A 23091-nucleotide genomic window follows, 5' to 3' on the forward strand; every position below is an offset into this window, starting at 1 on the left:
TCAAACTGCAAGCTTCTCTGCTCTTCAAATGTCTTTTTAGCCTGATCATTCTGTACAAATACTTAATCATTTGAGCAGAAAATGCTGCCGAGCAGCCAGATAAGGGAGTGGGTTTTGCACCGGGTGCACTGAGATTGTCTGAGTTCAGTGCGAACCAGAAGCATGGTGGGGATCTGATGCAAACACTAGAAACCTTCTGCCGAGGCTTCTTGGTGCAAACAGGAGATTTTAACCACGGGCAAACTTCACAATCGGACCTAGGAAATGGGCTGTGCTGCAGGGAGGGGAAGTGGTGGGAGCTCAGCATGAGCCTGGCTGCCACCGGGAGGAAAAAGAGCGAGGACTGGTGAAGTTTTGACGTAGGCACTGCATGCTGCATCATTCGACCCAATCCTCTTTTCTGGTAAATGCCCAGTGTGCAGTGTCAGGGGTGGCACAATAGGGGTGTCACAGCACACGCCACAAATAGAAAGAGGTTCCAGATGTGTCTGACCTGATGCCTGACCTTAAATGCTGCTCTGCCCTCTCCCTCTCCGTGGTGGCTTTGCCTTATCTTAACACCCACCCAGCCGCTCTCTCGCTCCCCTCCTCCAAGGGGAAGGGGGAGAAAATGCAATGAAACAGCTCGGGGGGTGGGTAAGGGCAGGGAGATTGCTCACCAGCTCCCGTCATGGGCAAAACAGACTCAGCCTAAGGGAGAGCAATGTAATTTAGTGCCTGTAGATAGCGGACTAGCGGGCTGTGCTCAGCCCACAGCACGTTGTCTCCAGCCCCCTGCTCCTGCGTGGGCTCCTCTCCACGGGCTGCAGCTCTGGCCCGGGGCCTGCTCCTGCAGGGGCTCTCCATGGGCCGCAGCCTCCTCCAGGCCACATCCACCTGCCCCACCGGGGGCTCCTCCACCCATGGGGGGGCTGCAGCGTGGAGATCTGCTCCATGTGGGACCCATGGGCTGCAGGGGGACAGCCTGCTCCACCAGGGGCCTCTCCACGGGCCGCAGGGGAACTGCTGCTGCCTGCCTGGAGCACCTCCTGCCCTCCTGCTGCACTCACCTGGGGGCTGCAGGGCTGCTGCTCATTCCTCGCTCTCCCAGCTGCTATTGTGCAGTGTTTTTTATCCCTTTCTTCAATCTGCTCTAACAGAGGCCCAACAAGCGTTGTTCTTGGGTCCCTTTAGGAGCCAGCTGGAGCTGGCTCTGATCTGACACAGGGTAGCTCCTGGGCTCTTCCTCACCCTCCCTGCTACCAAACCCTTCCCACACAAACCCAATACACTCTGAACCTGAGGCCTTTGCCTTGCAGAGTGACACACACTTTGGTTTCATGGAGATCCCTCTGTGAGACTACTGACCTCACTGCTGGACGGGTGGCACGCAGCCCTGAGCTATGGTTAAGACCTTGCATTCACTTCATTTCCTCCTCCCAAGCTTTCTGACTAGAAAGACCTGACTGATGTGGACGCTGTACGTTATATATACAGTAATTAGGGCAGCAGAAATGCTTGTCAAGGGCTTGCAGTTGTGCTAAACTCTTGCTGTGGTTCCCGTTCAGCACAGCAGAAAGAAAAGCCAATCTGGTGAACGCTGCTGCTCTAAATCCAGGTGCAGGCTGTGGTGCTGCTCCCCACCCTCATTTTTTGCCATCACCTTGCTCATGTCAGGAGCCTCCACATCCTGCAGAATGACTCGGGTGGCCGGAGGTCTCTGAGTCACCCATGTAGCTTTGGTTTTGTTCTTGCATCACTGCAATGTTGCAATCCAGCAGCTCTGAGGGCAGAGCAGTGCTCGCTGCCCAGCACATTGGGGCAGAGGAAGCGACGTGAAGTGGAAGGAAGGGGCAGCCTTGTACGCTCGCCAGTTTTTGCAGCCCTGCATCGTGCAGAGGAGCCAAATTAAACCTTTCGGCCTCCTCTCTCCTCACACCTTCCTGCTCTCCTCACTGGGCTTGGGCTGTGAGAAACCACCTTCTCACCTTGGCAGCCAGAGAAGAGCAGGAAATACAACTACAGTGCTACGAGCTGCTTCACACCGCAGAGTCTCCCATTTCCCCAGCCTAACAGGAGCACGATGTTGCTGTTCGGTGTTCTGGGTTTGGTGCTGCCAGCCCAAAGCTGTGGCAAGGGCTTCCTCTGGGTGGAACCTGCACACACATCATGTCAGAGATGTTGAGAGCTTCCAGGAGAGATGCCTGGATTTCCACAGCCCAGCAGACCCAGGGCCCCCAGGCCTGTCCAGCCCTGATGCTGGAGGCTGGGAGTGGCTTCCCGTCACAGGAGCTCTACACTGGACAACAAAAAAATGTCATTTGTCTTTGACCAGGTCCTCCTAGACCCCATAAGAAGGTTAATAACCCAAAGATTGGGTCAGCGGGTGGAGGGGGACACCAGGAGCTCTTGGTGGCTGTGCTGCTTGATGGGGTCAGCTCTGGGCTCTCCAGGGCCAGGTCCTCCAGGACACCGTGCTGGTGGCTTTTAGTGAATGCTGGCTTAAAGCCCTGGGGGGGTTTCTGGAGGAAGGCTGTGCATACTCAAGGAATCACTCAATATTGGAAAGCAAATATCTCAGAAGCTTTTACTGAAGGCAGCATCAGTACAAAAGACACACCTCCAGCATCCGTGAGGGGAGAAAAAGAAGTAGCTCGTTAGATTCCAGGGAAGAAATCCTATGAATTATCAAATCATCCTCCTATTGTTGCGGTATTTATTTATTCATTTTTTTTCTGCTGCCTTCTCTTTTATACACATCGTCGGCTAATATTCTACACCACGGGGCGCCTTGGGTGCACTGAGATGGGGCGCGTGATAACACAAAGCTTGCAGCTTGTAGCCTGCCACAGCTCTGCCTGCTGTGTTTAGACCTGTGATGGATGGTCTCTGTTTTCGTGTCAGAAGATAAAGCAGGTTTGTCAAGCGCACCAGACGTTATCTCGAGGCGCCGCGTTGTTGCAGCAGCTAACATCCTGACACCACACCGTTGCTTAAAAGTGGGAAACGCGGCATGGATGCGCAGAGATCTGTCACCCAGACAAGGTTTTCAACGAGCCCATCAGGGAAACGAATAGGTCCTGTAGGATGGCCTTGTTTTGGCAAACAGGTGCCACTGAAAGGGAAGGGAATCTCTTTTCTCCCTGCTCTGTTAGGGAGTGAGGATGGAGTTTGGTGGCTCTGCCTGGGAAGTTTTTCCCCCTGGGGGCACAAATGCCTGAATTGTACCTCTGCAGGTAAAGGAATTGAACAGGGCTCAGGGCTGCTACTCACAGTGAGAGCTTGGGGACCCCTGAGGTGACAGCACATGAAACCCTTGCACAGAAGGTGGTGTTTCACCATGGTGAAGTGAGTGTGCCGGCCACATCCTGCACCGCCGCGCATCTCCTGCTGTCCAGGCACACAAGGGGATGCTCACGACAGCAGAACCGAGCCCACAGGGACCAGCTGCAGAACTATCTCCAAATGACATCTCAGATCAAACAGCTTGTGTGCTTTGTGGTGTTTTTTTCTTTCTTTTTTTTTTTTTCTTAACAGCTTTTTTTGCCAGCAAAGTGGAGCATGAGAGTAAACACTGCAACGGCAAAGGGATCCAGCGGCCGGGGTCCTCTGCCTTTGACCGCGTCTACACTGCCAAGTGAGTAGCAAGCTCATCTCCCTCTTCCTTAGGGCTTAATCCAAACCCTTTTGGGGTCCAAAGGTGGGTTCCCAATGCCCTCAGGTTAAGGCTTTGCTCTGCAAATTGCTGCGTGCCTTGCAGCAGCGCTCAGACCCACAGCTTTTGGTTGTGTTTGCTGGTGAATGTAGGACTTGCAGCCCTGGCGTGTAGGGTGTCCTGTCATTTGGGAACCCCCAGGAAGCACCTAATGCTGGACGGGTGCCACAAGCACATCGGTGTCCCCAAAAGCTCAAAAGGGAAGAGATGGTGACTCAAGGAGCAGGGGGGTGGCGGAGCTCCTAACAAAGCCCTGCTCCTCTCCTCTCTCCACTTCCCTGCCACACTCAGTGCATCTTGTCTTTGACATCCCTTCAGAGGGAGCAGGGGGGAAAATTAATTCCAAAGCAGAGGAGAAAAGAACATAAAGTATTTTTTATTACCCGTGAAGTGGTGGCATGGCGCTTGAAAAGGCACGGGACATCAAAACGCTGCCCTTCACAGCTGTGTGACCTCTGCAAGAGGAGAATGCCTCCCTCTGGAAGAGCGTTCCCAGCTGACGGAGGGAGTTGGAAATAACTCCTGTGCACATGCAAGGAGACACATTAACTTTGTCAGAGCTCCTTTCTGCCCTGCAGCGCTCCTCTTGTTGTTTTCACTCGGCTCTCAGTGCCCTTAACTTGATTAATACGACTTAAGCACGAGGATTTCCGAGCTGACAAAGCACACATTGTCTGTTACGCATGCTAGAGGAGGCAAACGCATTTCCCAGCTGCCAGGCACTTTTGCGGGGCGGTTTGTTTCCCCGAGCAGGCAGAACAAAGGTGTCCATTCTCTGCAGGAGGAGGTGGCAGGTAAGCAAATCGGTGGGTGAGGCGGTGATGGTGCTGAGGCACCGGCACGCGAGGAACCGCCTGCAGCATCCCCGTGCCTGTGTGTGGCCACCGTGGAGCTCACACTGCCCAAATCCACCTCACCATCACTCGTGGGTGAACCAAAATGATTTTCTTTCTGTTTTCCCTGTGTTCTGATTTTTCTCGCTCACAAATTCCTTCCTAGCCAAAACTGTGGGCACGCCTACCCTACGTTCCTCGCCGTGCTTTGGTGCGCCGGGCTCCTCTGCAGCCAAGGTAACACTTGTTTTTATTCCCCCTTCCCCCTGGCATGACTTTCAGCAAGGGATAGAGAGCATTTTGGTGCTTCAGACTATTCCCAGAGGGTCGTTACTCTCTGCTCAGGGTGGAGGGTTTGGTGCTGGCTGCTGGGCATGCCACCCTATTCACCTTCAGAGCTGGAAATGGGCTCATTTAGAATCATAGAATCATAGAATCATAGAATATCCTGAGTTGGAAGGGACCCTTAAGGATCATCAAGTCCAACTCTTGACACCGCACAGGTCTACCCAAAAGTTCAGACCATGTGACTAAGTGCACAGTCCAATCTCTTCTTAAATTCAGACAGGCTCGGTGCAGTGACCACTTCCCTGGGGAGCCTGTTCCAGTGTGCAACCACCCTCTCTGTGAAGAACCCCCTCCTGACGTCCAGCCTAAATTTCCCCTGCCTCAGCTTAACCCCGTTCCCGCGGGTCCTGTCACTAGTGTTAATGGAGAAAAGGTCTCCTGCCTCTTGACAACCCCTTACGAGGAAGTTGTAGACTGTGATGAGGTCCCCCCTCAGCCTCCTCTTCTCCAGGCTGAACAGGCCCAGTGACCTCAGCCGTTCCTCGTACGTCTTCCCCTCAAGGCCTTTCACCATCTTCGTAGCCCTCCTCTGGACACTTTCCAACAGTTTCATGTCCTTTTTATACTGTGGTGCCCAGAACTGCACACAGTACTCGAGGTGAGGCCGCACCAGCGCAGAGTAGAGCGGGACAATCACCTCCCTTGACCTACTAGCGATGCCGTGCTTGATGCACCCCAGGACACGATTGGCCCTCCTGGCTGCCAGGGCACACTGCTGGCTCATATTCAACTTGCTGTCTACCACGACCCCCAGATCCCTCTCTTCTAGGCTGCTCTCCAGCGTCTCATCGCCCAGTCTGTATGTGCAGCCAGGGTTTCCCCGTCCCAGGTGCAGGACCCGGCACTTGCTCTTGGACCCGGCACTTGCTCATTTGATTAAATCACCAGAGCTGCCCTGGAGGGGGCTGTTCTTTCTGGAAGAGAGGAGCTTCATGGCCAGGGGAAGAGGTGTGGGGAAAGCTGTTACATTCATTCCTGGGTTTCTGATGGGACCAGGTACACCTTTTGCATGGCTGAGGGCAGAATCACACTCAGAAAGTCCTCAGGGAAGGGGGAGTGTGGACGGTACACGCGGAGGGACCCAAGCTGGTGTTGGTAATGTGTTCTTCTGTGCTTTATGCAGCTCCTGCTGCTTTTGCTGGCCTGATGTACTTGTTCGTGAGGCAGAAGTACTTCGTGGGCTACCTGGGGGAGAGAACGCAGAGGTAAGACTGTGCAGAGCCCTTCACAAAACCCAGGCTGCTTCAGCAGCTCCTCCTCAGAATCACAGAGCCACAGGGTGGCTGAGGCTGGCAGGGCCCCTGGAGGCCCCTGGTGCCCCCCCTGCCCAAGCAGGGACACCCAGAGCAGGCTGCCCAGGCCCACATCCAGGCGGCTTTTGGAGCTCCCCAAGGAGGAGACCCCACAGCCTCTCTGGGGGTCACTGAGCAGAGCCTGGCTCCGGCCTCTCTGCACCTTCCCTTCAAGGGTTTAGGGACATGGATGGGATCCCCCTGAGCCTCCTCTTCTCCAGGCTGAGCAGCTCCAGCTCTCCCAGCTAGTATTTGCACAATGTCTTCCTCTCATCCTAATAAAGCTAATTAAGCACATGAAAAATAAAACTGGTCCACAGCCGTTGATGGCTGTGAAGATGGACCAGGTCCCTCTGAATGGCCTCTTAGGAGTTTTCACTGAAATCTAAGAGCTTGCAGGTGGCAGAAGTGCAAGCCAGAGCAGGAATTCTCCCCCTCTGTCACAACCCCTGGGCTGCACCAGCCGGCCTCAGCCACAGCGGCTGGAGGCCGAGGCCTCCTTGAGGTAGGTGGCCCGTGATAACCAGTTGCTTCCCTCCCTTCCCGTCTCCCCAGCACCCCTGGCTACCTGTTTGGGAAACGCATCATTTTGTTCCTGTTCCTCATGTCCGTGGCTGGGATACTCAACTACTATCTCATCTACTTCTTTGGAAGTGACTTCGAAATGCACATCAAGACGATAACCAGCGCCATCTCGCCGCTGCTGCTCATTCCCTAGCTCCCTGCAGAACGGAGGGGGGCAGCCTGCTTCATGTATTGATACCCAGAAGCAGCTATAATTCAGATGTTTAAGAAATGAACCCATAACCCTTTCAGATTGCTGTAAATCTAATGCTCAGTGGGCTTCGTAGTTTGATTTAACCTTGCTTTTTCCTTCAGGAAAAAGATTTATTGTGAGCGCTCAGCATGCCCAAGGAACGGTAACAACTTCCAGTTAATTCTTCAGAGTTTTTTTTTTTTCTATAAACTGAAGCTTGAAAGCTGACTGCATGACTGTAAGGGGTATTTTATGCTTCCATTGTAACCGTGCTGTCCTTAGCTCCTGTCATTAAGAGTAGGAGCCTCTCAGCCTCACCCCTGAAGGATTATGCAGCCACAAACATCTCCCACACGCATGCAGGTTTTCAGCATCCTCCTGCACCCAGCTGCCCACACAAAGGCACAGGGCACCCGTTCCTTTGCATTTGTTGGTGACTGAGGGCAGGAGGACAGCAAGGTGGCCCCTGTCTGGTCTTCCTTGGTCAATACACGCGTGTGTAATGCTCCCAGCACTGATGTAATGCTCCCATCCACACCTCAGCCTGGGCCTTCTCCCGGAGCTGTGTCTTGAGTCAATGAGCACCAGGTATATTGAGGGGGGTGGGTTTGTTTAGCTTGGCTTATTAAAGCAGCCTAAAAGGATGAAACGCCTTCACTGCCATCTTTTCACTTTGTGGAAAGTACCCAGAGACTCAGCAGGATGCGGGCAAGCGACACAGCCCCGGGCTCTTGCAGGAGCTGCTGGTGGCTGTGAGCAGCCCTGAGGGACATGTCTTTCTCACCTCCCTCCCTAATTAACAAGCTCAATTTGCTGCCTCCGTCACTAACGATGTGCCCCTGCACGCCCATGCCAAGCAGCAGCCTGATGAGAGAAGCAAACCGAGGCGGGCAAAGAGCCCGGCGCAACCTTTTGTAGGCACTGCTGCCATAAGAGCGCTTAAGCTCTTAAGCCCGTCTGATTACCACACGCGGGACGGGTAAAGCTGCATTTTATGACTCCTTCGGGAGGGACGGAGTCGTGGCTACATGAGCAGAGGGTTTGCAGAGCTGCGTGCCAAAGAGAGCAGCCTGCCTGCTTTGCACCACACTCCTCTCTCCGTACCTCAGCAGCAGCCACCCACCCTCGGTGGTGGCCCACCACCCCTCCACGGGGCCAGCTCTTCCACCAGCACCCCCGGAGAGAAGGGGCAGCTCCTCGAGGCCTGGAGCCAGCACTGTGGCAATGCTCCTGCTGCCGGCACCGTCACTCGGTGCAGAGGAGGAGATGCTCTCAGGGGCTCCACCAGCACCACGGGCCTTGCTCTCCGGCCTGCCTGCTCGCCCTGAGGGCTGAGTCCTGGTTATGGAGGCCATCGCTTGTTGGAGGTGGCTCTCCCAACCCTATGTGTCTGCCCTGTGGGTGTCAGCAGCCGGGTGAGGCTCCCCTGGTGTCCTTTTTGCCTCTGCAGCCCACTTGAGCTCCTTCTCACAACTCCCCCTAGCATGGAAAGAGAAGCACCACCACCTTCCTGATTCTCTCAGCTATAAAGGGTAAAAGATGAACCAAATGTATTTTTGGGGTCAGAAAAGCCACCCCAGCACTCTCAAGGTTCTCCGTCAATGGCTAGCTTCCACACACCTGTATGTAGGTGAAATCATTTCGTGTCTAAGTCATTTCCCAAGGGAACTAAGTCAGGCCCATCTTCTGTAAGCATTTATTTTGCAAGAATGTCACCTACTTACTTCCTCAACGCCTTTCTGATAACAAAAGAAATGAAAATGTAGGCAAAATCTATTTTCCATCTCTCTATAAATGGAAGCGACGAGAGCCCCAGACACACAAACAGGTGGTGCACGAACGGAGCGCTATGCAAATCCTCCGTGAATGTCACACTCTGTTTTCTGTGCTGCCAGCAAGGCTTGTGGTTGCATTTGCCTTTTTGCTCTTTCTATGAGGAGAGGCTGCTCCGGTTTATTTGGGCTTTCCCTGCCGCGCTGCACAGCTCCAGTTTTGGCTTTCTGCAGGCAAAACCACCCCGTTTTCGGTGCTGCAGCCGCCAGCGCGTTGCCCACCGGCACACCAGGAAGCTGCAAGCATACATCCACCTGCAAAAATAAATGTATTAGCATAAAAGACATGTGGGTGCATATAGGGGTCATATAGATGTGGACCTACAAGGACCTTCTGTGTGGGACATGGTGACAGAGCCCTGTGCTGGCTCTATGTGATGTGTCCATATGCAAAGGCACAGGATGTTTGCTTACTATATCCATATGGACATGTATAGGAGCTGCTGAGTCACACAAATGCTGGGTTTTGGGGAAAGGCAGGGAAAAGGGTCGCTCGGGCAGCAGCCCTCCTCCCACAGCTTGCAGGCTGTGCACATCAGGGACTGCGGAGGCTGAGGGGAGCTGGGCTATGGCAGGATGCTTTCCATCTGCTGACAAAGTGCCGGGGCGCACGCAGTATTCCTGCCACAGCAGCGCATCCCTTTCCGTACAGCACTACAACCCTCTAGTGGAAACTTGCTCCTATCGGCATGCAGGTGCTTCAGAGCTGTTCCTCAGAGATTTCCAGCCTGACAGTGATGTAACAGCACCTTACAGCTGTGAACTGATGCATTTTTACTACTGAATGCTGTTTTTTTTATTATTCTGCCACATCGGAACCCCAGTCTTGAAGCAGGACCCCATCCCGCCCCTCACAGAGCAAGCAGTCCTGCTCAGCACCGAGCCCAAAAAAGCAGGTAGGATTAGAAATCTGTGTGTGCCACCCACAAGAGTTTCCTGCAGCATTTGCCAGCTTCCCAGCAAGCACCCTTTCAGTCTATGTTGTGTCTGCGCCGGGTTTCCAAACACATTTCTGAGGGCTGGGAGAGAAATTCTGCTGGCATAGAGCAAACACTGACCCTGGGCAGCATCTTCAGCCCTGAGATTGCATTTTTCTGGCAGAGAAGCTGGTTTAGCACCCACAGACACCTTTCAAAAAGCAACCCAATGCCTTGTCGGGGTGGGATGCTGCCAAGCATTTAGCACTGGCCTGGCTTTGCCCTGCCCACATCAGTGGTGCACGTTTTGTAGCCCACAGTGGGAGCAGGATCAGGCCATGCAGGTAACGCTTGGCAATAGTCCATCCTTGATAAATGAAAGGCTAGCACAGAATAAGACTAGTGGTAAAACCATCCCCTGGGTTGTTCTAAGCTGATCTCATGCTCCAGCTGGAGTGCATGGGGTGAGCGTTCACATGGAGAAGCTGCAGATCCTGCAGATCCCCACAGAGCCCTTAGAGGACATGCTGGCACCCAGGAGGGGGAAGGACCTCCCTTTGGGGCACCCAGGGGATGTGCATGGGCTTCACCATCCCTTTGGGTGACAGCTCCTGTCCCAAGGCCCATCAGTGAGGTACAGGACACCAAAGGGCAAGCAGCCTCCACAGTGAGCTCCTTTTAAATAATAAATAACTTTTCAGTTCTACCTGCAAGGATCTTCTCACTGTGAGATGATTTCATCAGGCAGATGAGCTTTTGGGGCTCCTTGCTGGCTTTTTTTGGAGCTGCTCAGATGCCACCCACAGGGGACATCCCACATGTCCCCAAGGGCAGGGGACTGGACAGCAATTGGCCAGCTACAATGTGATGCACGGGGAGCAAGCATGGACTTTTTTCACCTAAATAAATAAACAAATACATGAATACATAAATAAATAAAGGACTGGTGGTATCACAGTGGGGGTTGAAATCTGGGTTGTAGCAATGCCAACTCCACCACAGTGTTTTTCTGCACACTGGGACCCCTCATAAGGCCAGAGGATGCTTCATGAGGCTTAGAAGAAGGACTGATGCCTGCGGTGGTGCTGCTGGCCACCACTTGTACGAGCTGTGGTTGATTTGTTGTCCTTGTGTTTTCTCAAGAGCACGCCACCCCAGCCCCCATCACCAAACAATGTTATCCTGCGTTTTTGGCACCAGCTTAGTCCTTGAAGGGGGGACATAATCCTGCTCTGGGATGAAGCAGGGCAGCACAGTGTCTCTTGGCCACCTGCTTCATGCTCCTCCTGTGCCACAGCACAGGAATTTCTTTCCCAAAGGCAGCAGCAGCCCTCCGCAGACAGGAGGGTGGTGCTTGTCTTCACCAGCAGCTGTGGTGCTGTGGTTCCACCAGCTGCTATGTCCCTGTGTCACCTCCAAGGAGGCCCCAAGTCCTCATGGTGGACAGATTTACTTCCTTCCATAAAACAAAATACCCCATCATTCATCAAAGTTTAGGTTAGAGCTTAGTCTTGAGCTATGCTTTGTGATACTGAGGTGTCTTGAAGCATGTCTCGCTCCACATGCCTTCATCAGACACTGGTGCCAAAAACAATTTTTGTGGCATGACCCCAACACTCAGCCCCACTCCATCCTCATTCCCCAAACCTCCCATGCCCCTGTCCAGCTCCCATCACATTTCCTAACCATCCCCTTTGGTGCCAGCCCCACTTTTCCATCCCTCTCCCACACTTGATTTCCCCTCCCATCTGTCTGATGGGTACGGACAGGTCCCTTGGTATATCTGCCTGGTGAGCCAGCACAAGAGCTGATCTGGCTGAAAACAACATTTTTTTTTTTCCCCTTTACTAAGTTATCTTCAACCCAGCTAAGCTCCCTGATCTGTCACAGCCGCAGTCGCACAACCAAGATGCCTGGGCAGATGGGGACCCCACAGAAATACTTGTGGGGTTTCTCCTCTGTCCAGTGTAAATGCTGTCCCGATGTTTTAGTCTTGAGGCACTCCTGTGTAGGAGAAGTTTCCTTTCCCTGACTCACACAGAGAGTGGCCAAGCCAAAAGCCTACTTCTCCCACCTCACCTAGTCCATGGGATTCACACAGAAAATACGATTGTGCCTGGTTTCTGCTAGCCTTTCCCTGCTGCTGGGCCAGATCTCCAGCAGCACCAACCCCACACAAGGCATACAGCTAACAAATGGAAAATAGCAGCAGGAAACTGTCCGGGCATGTTATGGGCACCAAAAACCCCGTGAGTCACTGCTTGTCCCACCCACTGTTGGTTTAATGGCTCCTGGACTGCTTGCTGTATTGCAGAACAGTACTTTCTTTTCCAAAGCAGGGACTTATGATTGATTTTTTTTTTTTTAATGATTTTTTTTTTTTTTTAACTGAAGTAGCAGGATGTAGCCCTTCTGATGGGACCTGGCTGGCAGCAGCAATGTCACGGTTTGAGCTTGCAGACGTTGCTAATGAAACTCAAGTTCCCTGGCAAACACAGCTGAGCTTTTCCTGTCCCCACACACGTCAGACTGCCTGTGAAACAGTGCCTTATTGAAAGGGAGAGCTGAAAAGCAGGAAGGTAGATAAACAGGGATGCCTTCTTAGCAGAGAAACACCTCGTGTAGGATTGTTTCACACATGTCCATCATGTCCCCTTCACCTTTTCTTCTCACGAGGTGCCACCAAAGCCCCTGTGGGACATCCCTGAACCAGGCCCCGCTTGGTTGCTGCTAACCCCGAGCACAAGCCTCACCAGGGCAACCTGGGGTTCCCAGCTCTGGCATTTCTAAAAGCTGTTTCCAGGAGACTGCCCTGTCCCCTGTGGTTTTGGGGGCCCTACATCTTGCTTTGCCTCATGGTGAGCTGCTTTCATGGAGCCAGGCCACTGCTGACCTCCCAGGCCCTATGAGGCAGCTCCTGGTTTCCCCAAGCCATGTGTGGTCTCACAAGCTGCCAGCCAGCTGTGTGTGCCCTGTCCTAACTGGAAACAGCACAAACCCACCCCAGCCACGTTCCTGGTATTTATCAGTTGCTGGGCACAAGGTGGAGATGGTCACCCACATGGTTGTGGGCCCACTGTAGGCACTGCATCATGCACCGGTGTACATGGGGTAACCCAAAGGAGGCCATGAGGGCTCTGGTTGGGACTTCCACGTGCAGCCACCATGCAAGTGATGAGTAAGGAGTGATGGTTGAGATGTGGTAAAACCTCACATAGAGAGGCAGCAGCATCACAGAGAGCATTCGGTAGCTTGCAGACACCGGGAGGAGATGGATCTCAGCTCCCTGGGCTTTCCTGAACCCCCTCCGGCTCTGGGGATGGGGTTGTCTCACCCCCACCTTTACATAGACACGGATGAGCTCCGATGGTTTCTTCCTCAAATGGCACAGGTCTGCCCATTTCTGCGGGCTGCAGCAGCCTGCGGAAAGCGTCTGACAGAGGCCAGAGCTGTTGCAAGACAAATTGCAGGAGGGGGAGGCGCAGAGTGCAGCCTCTGCCCGTGGCTGGATAGTTACGGTGCTGGAGATGAAATTAGTGGAGTCACTCTGAGCAGGTTAAATGCTGCTTTTAAATACAGCTGGAGATTATAGGAGGCCTGGGGAGTATTGCTGTGTTTACCCCGTGCTTGCACCCGTTCACAGGGATCTATCTGCTCTCATCAGCTGTCAGAGGCAGGATCCTGCCTGCAAGGATTTCTGGTTTGACTCAGTACAGCTGATCTTATGTTTTTATGCATTTCTTCTCGCTTATTTTGCAAAGCACACCATGGCTCTCCACCAAGGTGAGGGGAACAGCGCAGTGACACATGCTGGAAATCAATTAAGAGACACCCTGCCAAATCTGGTCCTTTGTCAAATGATTCAGCAAGCAACTATGGGATGGTGTAGTGGGTTTACGTGGCAAGGTTTTGGTAGCAGGGAGCCATAGGGGTGGTTTCTGTGAGAAAGATCTCGAAGCTGCCCCATGTTTGGGAAGGGCCCCATTGTTTTCCAGATCCGAGCCAATAAGCGATGTTGTTTTGCGCCTCTGTGAGAGCATATTTAAGACAGGGAAAAAACGCTGCGCCACACAGCAGCCGGGAGAGTCAAGGGAGTGGGAGAACAGCCTTGCACCAAGGTCAGTGTAGAAGGAGGGGGAGAGGTGCTCCAGGCGCCGGAGCAGAAGTCCCCTGCGGCCTGTGGTGAGGACCATGGTGAAGCAGGATGTCCCCCTGCAGCCCATGGAGTACCACGGTGGAGCAGGGTTCCACGCTGCAGCCCGTGGAGGAGACCACGGTGGAGCAGGTGGCCCTGCACCGACGGAGGCTGCCGCCTGTGGAAGACCCCTGCCGGAGCAGATTCCTGGCCGGACCTGTAGCCCGTGGAGAGGAGCCCACGCAGGAGCAGGTGATCTGGCAGGAGCTGCTGCCCGTAGGGGAGCCAGGTTGGAGCAGTTTTCTCCTGAGGGATGGACCCCGTGGTACGGACCCATATCTGGAGCAGTTCTGGAAGAGCTGCTGCCTGTGGGAAGCCCACGCCGGATCAGTTCATCAAGGACTGCATCCCGTGGGTGGGACCCCACAGCACAGGGGACGAGAGTGACCGAGAAGGAGCGGCAGAGAAGAAGTGCTGTAGACTGACCATAACCCCCATTCCCCGTTCCCCTGCGCCGCTCGGGGGGAGGAGGTGGAAAAGGGTGGATGGGGGGGGGAAGGTGCTTTTGTTTTTTTTTTTTTCCCTTTGTTTTCTCACTTCTCTCGCTTGTTAGTTGTAGGCAATAAATCTTACTATCTCCTTATGCCGAGTCTGTTTTGCCCGTTACAATAATTATTGCGTGATTTTCTCGTCCTTATCTCAATCCTTGAGCCCTTTTCACATATTTTCTCCCCATTCCTCTTTGAGGAGGGGGAGTGAGAGAGCGGCTGTGGTGGAGCTCGGCTGCCCACTCGAGCAGAACCACGACAGTCTTTTTTGGCGCCCAACGTGGGGCTCAAGGAATTTGAGATAAGGATGATAGTTAGTAGAAGTAACGGGCAAAAATATGTGCAGGATGATTGTTAGGAATGTACAAGTTGTGAAGAATTAAGAAAGCAGTAACTGTGATATGTTAGTGTGGTGAAGGGACGAGGGGTGGTGTGTGTGTAAAATGTCCACCTTGTCGGTGCTGTGATGATGTTATGTTTATTTTGGTGTGGTGAATTCTTTTTCGTTTTGATTTAAGTGAATTTCGTGAAGGTTGTTGTGATAATTGTAAAGTAAGAGTATGTTGTGAGTAGTCTTAAATATGCTTTTAACAGAGGCGAGGGGTGGAATGTAGTGGGTTTACGTGGCAAGGTTTTGGTAGCAGGGAGCCATAGGGGTGGTTTCTGTGAGAAAGATCTCGAAGCTGCCCCATGTTTGGGAAGGGCCCCATTGTTTTCCAGATCCGAGCCAATAAGCGATGTTGTTTTGCGCCTCTGTGAGAGCATATTTAAGACAGGGAAAAAACGCTGCGCCACACAGCAGCCGGGAGAGTCAAGGGAGTGGGAGAACAGCCTTGCACCAAGGTCAGTGTAGAAGGAGGGGGAGAGGTGCTCCAGGCGCCGGAGCAGAAGTCCCCTGCGGCCTGTGGTGAGGACCATGGTGAAGCAGGATGTCCCCCTGCAGCCCATGGAGTACCACGGTGGAGCAGGGTTCCACGCTGCAGCCCGTGGAGGAGACCACGGTGGAGCAGGTGGCCCTGCACCGACGGAGGCTGCCGCCTGTGGAAGACCCCTGCCGGAGCAGATTCCTGGCCGGACCTGTAGCCCGTGGAGAGGAGCCCACGCAGGAGCAGGTGATCTGGCAGGAGCTGCTGCCCGTAGGGGAGCCAGGTTGGAGCAGTTTTCTCCTGAGGGATGGACCCCGTGGTACGGACCCATATCTGGAGCAGTTCTGGAAGAGCTGCTGCCTGTGGGAAGCCCACGCCGGATCAGTTCATCAAGGACTGCATCCCGTGGGTGGGACCCCACAGCACAGGGGACGAGAGTGACCGAGAAGGAGCGGCAGAGAAGAAGTGCTGTAGACTGACCATAACCCCCATTCCCCGTTCCCCTGCGCCGCTCGGGGGGAGGAGGTGGAAAAGGGTGGATGGGGGGGGGAAGGTGCTTTTGTTTTTTTTTTTTTCCCTTTGTTTTCTCACTTCTCTCGCTTGTTAGTTGTAGGCAATAAATCTTACTATCTCCTTATGCCGAGTCTGTTTTGCCCGTTACAATAATTATTGCGTGATTTTCTCGTCCTTATCTCAATCCTTGAGCCCTTTTCACATATTTTCTCCCCATTCCTCTTTGAGGAGGGGGAGTGAGAGAGCGGCTGTGGTGGAGCTCGGCTGCCCACTCGAGCAGAACCACGACAGATGGTACAAATGGATTCTATCAGCATAGCATGAAAAAAAAAAAAATAAATCAGCACTGCTAATGAAAGAAAGATTAGTCCACGGTCCCTCTAGACCGTAACTGGGCAGGGCTTGCTCTCTCCCTTCACCAGCAGATGACCACCTGAGACCTGAGGTGCTGGACAGACGTCCCCTGCTCCCAGTGACATCCTCTCATTGCTGCATTCTCCACTGAAAAGGGATCCCACACGGGTGCTCAGGAACATCACCCCATCCTGGGGTCCTCCCTCCACTGCTGCTGCACTTACTGCTGGTGCTCAGCATCCTTTGGCTGCACCTAGACCCCATGGCACATGGTGCTGCTCTCTGAATCTTTGTCACCAACAAAAAAAATTAACAATGCAGACAGTGGCACCAGCTCCAATCTGAGCCTGTTTTCTTCCAGGGTGTCTGGAGTGTGTAGGAGTCAAGCTGTGCCCTATCTGCCACTTGTAGGACTGGTGGCACCTGTGAACCCACAGCGCTGGACCTTCTGAAGCTTGCACAAGACACTCAGTGGTTCTGGGCGTAGGTAGGCTCATTTTTGGAAGAAGTGGCACCCTGGGCTTGTCATGCTACCTTCACCCAGGCATCTTTCAAGCAAGTATGACAGGAGCAGCCCAGCAGGGAGACGTGCAGAAGACACGAATGACAAGATGAATGCCCCTCCATGCCACACAGCACACCTACACTGCTGCATCCCCAGCATCCCATGCTCAGCCTCCTTCAGCAGAAATGCCTCCGAACACAGGCTCAGGGCACACCTTGAGGCAAACACCTCTGTAAGAGCCAGCACGAATTCAGCACCAGCAAATGCAGAAGCACAGCTCAGGGCAGCACTTGGCAGGCTGCTCGCTGCCTCCTCCCTGCATCCCTCCTGGGCTGAGGAAGCACAGAGGGTGATGCAGCAGTTGTTTCTCCAGCACAGTCAGTGCTGCAGCTCTTTATTTTGTAGTGGGGGTGTAGCAAGCCTGGAAAAGCATGTGGACAGCCTCAGAAACCAACTACAAACCAGCTTGCAATGGTCAGGTGCTCAGGAGTTCATAAAAGTTTTGTTCCCTTCATGACAGTGTGCTTTATCCTTGCGGTCTGGAGTTTTCTAGCCTAGATGGCAAACACTAATTGGCTTTTTGCTATGGGTGACTACTGTACCATGCTTTATCCTAACAAGGGCTGTAAAGTTCCTTACCGATCCGGTTTCTTGGGCTTTCATTACGTACAGCAGTAGAAATCTGTGGGAGGTATGCTAAAGATACCCCTACCCTAAGTGTCCATTTGTGGTATAGCCCTGCAGGAGCCATGCAAGGGTACATAACTCCCTCTTTATGTTCACCGTCAGTATGGTTAAAACCAAATTGATGGCACACAGAGCCAGGCCAGCTTGTGGCATGCATCCAAAGCTCTTACACTGGTACCTTGATCGCCATGCCAGGAGACCCCACAGAGGTTATTGCCTTGCTGCGTGCAGAGGCAGCCTTGGGGCTGGGGTAGGGTAAGCTGTGAGCGGCTGCCTTGCACGCTCTTTTTCTGCCTCAGCACATCTTATATCACTTAGGCCAACGCTCTTCCAACAGGTCTGAGGATTTAGTGCCGTTCGTATTTGATCAGGCAGATCCCCGAGGAACCATTTGGATAGTGGAGGATATGAGCGCAGAATATGAAGGGAACACCTGGGTCATTAAACCCCGTTCCCTGTCGTCCCTGGCAACCATATAATAGACATTTAATCCAGCAAGGCCCAGCTACCTCCTTTCCTCCTCCCCTGTGTGGCCGGAGCCTGAAACATGATATTAAAGCCATCGCTGAGAGCACATTTCTTGCTGCAAAAAGGCAGCGCTCCCAGAAAATGGAAATTCTCTGGTGTCTTTGGTCATAATATATCGGCAGGAATAACACCGCTCCTAGCAATAGCATTTCACACAGCCAGACTTGGCGTCTGCCCAAACACTTTCTCAGCCATTTTAGAGATTTATAACTAATAATTGCATAGCTGGATAAATAATTAGACTCTGAGGTTTTGTCTTAGCTTTTTCTTTTTTTTTTTTTTTTTTCCTGATAAATAAATCCCTTATTCACAAGCTATATTAAAACACCTGTCAGTAGTATAATGGGCCCTTCATATTGGTGACTTGCTTATTTCCTGCCTGGGTACATTGATTTCATTTCCATTATCCGTCCTATTTTATTCATGTAATTATCAGGCCTATCTTCTGTCAGAAATACATCTGCTGTGAGTGTATAGGTGTCTGTGAGTGTCCATAGGGATACGCTGGAGATAATTCACAGACACAAACACACACTCGTGGTTACAGAGAAGCCGGTCAGTGCAAGGCAGGAACCCACCAGGAAATGGTGGAGCCATTTTCCATTAAGCCCAATCTCCACGTGAATGCCAAGATATGGTGGAGATATGGCAGAGAGACAGTCGAGACGTGGCAGTCACGTTGTCCCTTGAAGGGGGACACAAAGCGTCCCTCAAGCTCCACCAAGGAGCTCTTGGATGATGTCTGGAAATAACTCAGTGCTGAGAAGAGATGAGCACATCACCTTATGGCGACTGGAGGCAGGTGTGTTGGAGGGAGGATTTGGAGGACTAGGAGGGGTGCAGCATCTTCTTGGGGGATATGCTGGTAGTGAGAAAGCAAGGCAAAAGCTGTCTAGCAGTAGACTGCCTCCTACCAAAAAAAAAAAACAAAAACAAAACAAAACAAAAAAAAAATATAAATTCTGAAGACCCAGAAGATGCTGGAGCCAAAGCCTGGGTTTTGTCTGCACTTGATTCCCTTTGCATTTCGAGCCAGCTGGGTGCTGTAGTGAACCAAAGCCGATGGTGCTGCAGCAAGGGGGGCAGGAAGACCTGCGACCATTGCTCGTGTTTTGACCTCGCTGCAAACCTGGGTGTAGCCAACATGGACCACCTGAGCTCATCAGTGAAAACTGGGCTCATTTTGGGTCTGATCAGCTTGATTTCATGGCTGTGTGGGGATACAATAAAAAGTAAAGGCACTGGCTTTGGGCCCAGCATCTTGTGCCTCAGAGGGTGAGAGTTTATGTGCAAGAAGTATTTCTTAGTGACAGCAATTGCCTTTTGTCCATCTGGGAGCTTCTGGCACAACACCAGCAAGTGGCAGCAGCCGTGAGGTGGATAAACATTGCTTTTTCCATTTTTATTCCAGGGATGGACAAAGTTTGCATCATGCAGCTATAAAAAGCAAACCCTGATGGGTTGAGTCAAGCAAAAACAATCTACAGGATCTTACTAATTCCTCGTAACCACTTTCTGCTTTTTGCCTTTGGGCCCAGGCCTTGCAGCAGGAGTCATGGAAATGCTTTTTAGACAAACCCACAAGGCAACTCTGCAGGAATGCCACCAGAAGTGGAAGGGCTGAGCAGAACCCCGAGGACTTTTCAGAGCTCTCCTTTAACGTTGTGTTTTTGCTGGAGGTGCCTTTGCCTTTTGCCGAATGTTAGGGGTGAGCTGCCCACCCCCTGACAGCCATGGCAGGGTGATGGTAGGTGGCCGGCTGCTGGACAGGGTCCAGGAGAGTTTCAGGAAAGATATCAGTCACACCACTTCCCAGAAAACTCTTCAGTAACCACCAAGTGCTCTCAAAGCCCTGAGGGGTTTTCTTTTAATTTCCTTGGCCTGTTGGGTTTTATTTTTGATATTACCTTGTGAAAACTCCTGCCCTTAGCAGCTGAACCTGTCACCGCCTCTCAGAGCGGGCAGGTTTGCCCCAGTGCCATGCAGAGGGATGCTCTTCCCAAAGCCATGGTGCAGCATCGCTCACGATGTGCCCGGACACTGCAGTCACATCCCTTGCACTCATCTTGTCTCTCAGAACAGCAATTTTGTGCTGTACTGATAAAAAATCAAAGTACTCTTTCAGCCACTAGTTGACCTCATGGGTCATTTCCCTCTACATGTAGACAAGAACGAGAGGGATCACGTTGACCTGGGTTTATCATAAATTTTCACATAATTAGGACTTTCCAACCAGGCCTCCAGAGGCCTGAGCAGCCAGATGTAGTCGGAGAAGCGTGGTGAGAACAGCCAAGATCTTCTCTAATGAGGTGAACTGTGGGACCTAGAGGCTGGAGCACACTTTGTACAGGGCTACTGTGTCCAGCTTTAGGGAACTGCACTGCAAAACCTACATGGAAAACATTCCCAATGATGCCATGCCATGTTCTCTCCTGGATGGGATGTAGGTGGAGAAAAGGTGGAGAGGAAGAACTAAAATGATGAAACATTTTAAAGTAAGAAGAGGCTAAAAAAGCTTTGGAGAGAAGGCAGCAGGGCAGAGGCAGGAGGTATGACTGACACTTGCAAAATCATAAAGGCAGTAGATGAGGTGAATGCAGAACTGTTATTTGTCATATCCTGCGTACTAGAACTTGGAGGGAGCATGATAAAACTAGTAGTAGATTGGGTTAGGATAGATAAAAAAGCTTCTTCAAATTTCAGAGGTTCACTAATCTATTTAAATATGAAGGGAAAGGGGATAGGACAAAAGGGGACTAAACACACTTATGGACAACAGGTCCATAACCTATGGTAAATGAAATACAGAGGAATGCACCATCTACCAGCCCTCATACACCAATTGCAGCTGCTGGGGGAGAACGGGAGAAGGGCTGCAGAAAATCTCTGGCCTCATGTGTGCTCCCTTAGAAGCATTTCTTACTGTCATGGTCAGGGACGGGGTCCTTGGCTAGAAGAAATGTTGGTCTGAACATCCAGGACATTTCTTGTGTTCTTAGAGAGAAACATGTCAGGGAAAAAATTAAAAAATAAAATTAAAAAAATATATATATAAAGAAAACCACATTTCTCACTGATGTTTAAGAATGACTCAGACGGAAAATGTTTCCCATATGCTTCTGTGCAGAAGCTGATTCTGGTCCAAACAAAGGGAAAGAAAGGGCTAAGGCACAATGGCTTAGAAAGGGGTCAATGAAATTAAAACCTGCTGGAATCATGTTTAAATAGTGTCTAGAGGGAGTGGGACCTGATGTGATCCAGTTTGTTCCCTCTGAGCTGTCCCCAGAGCCCTAATTGGGCTTTTTCTTGGAGAGAGCTACCTGGACCACATGCAAAATTGAGAGAAGGTATGGGCCAGAAGTTAAGCAATGGGTTGGTGAAGGATGATGAGGGTCCAATATCCCCTCTTTTACTTATCACTGTCAACATGTCCATTGTGCATGTCTCTAACCTACATTCACTGACAATTTTGCAAAACACCATGTAGGTGCTCATCTATTTGGCTTATTATAACACATCCTCAACCTATAATTCTTGCACAAAAAGTAAAATAAGAATTAGGTATGAAAAGCGGTGATTTACAAGAATGAGTAAGCCAGTGTTTAACCTAACCAGCTAATTTTCCTTTAAATCTCTGCTGAAAGCCACAGGCAGGCTTCCAGCATGTGAGTCTTTCTTCAGCATTTCCTACAATTCGAACAAGAGTTCATTTGGAGTTAGAGATTGCTAGGGGAAATTGGCTCTTCTCCGTCTGGTTTCCACCCATTCTGCAAAGATCCCGCAAAAAAAAATTGAAAAGCATTTCCTAAAATTTCAACGTGTGCTGCAGCCACTGGAAATCGAGTGGGAAACACCAGTGCAATAACCAACAAATGCGGTTGCATGGCAGAAGGATCTTGACCTTCAGCTGCAGTGGGACTGGAGTACTGTCTGGGGCAATGACTGTCGGGTCCCTTATGACTAAGAATCCTTCGGCCCGAGTCAATGGGAGCCATGAGGAGAGCTTTGGGGAATTCATTTTCCATTCAAGCCACATGGAAAGAAACCTGGAAACCACAACGTCCCAATCTCTAGATCAAACCCAAACTTTGGCAACCCTACAGGAGACATGTTTTTTTACTAGAAATGTTCAGTATGTCAGCCCATGTGCATTTCCAGCGACAGGGCCCAGAAACATCCCAAGGTACGTCTCATGCCTTTTCAATATGCTCACTAGCTATTTCTGAACCTTGTATGAAATTTTGTGGGGGGTAAGCAACCAAGCATGTTGCATGTAGCTGATCTCCAAAAGTGGAGCCTGTCTGAGCACAGAGCAAAGAAAAGTGAGCATGGAGAGAACCCAATGGACATAAAAGTGCATTCCTGTATAGCTGAGGTATTTAATGCTGGGTATGTCCAATGTTTAACACCTAATACCTATATCATTTGGGACACAGAAGGTGGAAGGTTCCTTTTGACTTACCGTGGAAGCCCTTCTCTCTGGAAATGTTTGGTGCATGTAGATTTGCTCAAATGACCTGTGGAGAAAGCTGAAGGGACAGCATTTATCATCTTCTAGGGCTGGGACTGTCAGCCAGAAAACAGGGCAAAGCTACAGGTAGTGAATGTGATTTTTGAGCTGGTCTGGGTTTGGAGGGCAGAGATGCTAAAACCTGGTTAGTTACAGCCTTCGGACAGGCCTATGAAACCTATTTTTTGATAGGTTGGTCCAAAACTTTTACAAGTTTGGGCTACACTGACAGCCCTGCTGACACGGGCAGGCATCTCTCACTGCAGCAGCATTCAGCAGCTCCCCCAGGTGCTCTCCTTCATCAGCTGGGCTGTTTGTGGGAGGACATACAAACGGGTCCAGGAAATTTATGCAGCTTTAAAATAGTGGTTATTATTATTATTATTATTATTATTATTATTATTATTATTATTATTATTATTATTATTATTAAAGAAAGGGGAGTGGTTATTTCCAGTCCACGTGAGTTTGCTTGTTTGGCCTCCGGTGCCATCCCAGGAACAGTAGTTAGTAAGGGCACAGCCATGGGGTGGCCACGAGCAATCAGCAGGACCAACTGCTGGAGCTGGCACTGCTAAAAAGGGAAATATTTGTAGACCTTTGCCTGCATTTTTGTACCCCGTAGGTGGTCTGGCAAGAGCCAAGACCCCAGGTGAGTGCCTGGTCAGGGTCTTGGGGGCCAAGAAAGCCCCCAAAGGCATCATTCAGCAGAGCCCAGGTCAGGTCCGCACAACACAAGCGACCATCACTGTGGAAGGAAAGCATATATTTA

The 23091-nt window shown here is 51.4% G+C and overlaps 1 protein-coding gene across 1 annotated transcript in view; it reads left to right on the forward strand.

Annotated features, from left to right (window-relative positions):
• ALOX5AP (arachidonate 5-lipoxygenase activating protein) overlaps positions 1 to 9786 on the forward strand; it is a 10498-nt gene extending 712 nt beyond the window's left edge. Inside the window, exons 2-5 of the mRNA XM_082752009.1 lie at positions 3517 to 3616; positions 4694 to 4764; positions 5999 to 6080; positions 6723 to 9786. Coding sequence (XP_082608135.1) covers positions 3517 to 3616; positions 4694 to 4764; positions 5999 to 6080; positions 6723 to 6885 — 416 coding nt within the window. The 3' untranslated portion in view covers positions 6886 to 9786. The remainder of the gene's footprint in view (positions 1 to 3516; positions 3617 to 4693; positions 4765 to 5998; positions 6081 to 6722) is intronic.
• The last annotated feature ends 13305 nt before the right edge of the window (positions 9787 to 23091 follow it).

This window comes from Aythya marila (assembly GCF_965140915.1).
Source record: "Aythya marila genome assembly, chromosome: 1".
Lineage (NCBI taxonomy): Eukaryota > Metazoa > Chordata > Aves > Anseriformes > Anatidae > Aythya > Aythya marila.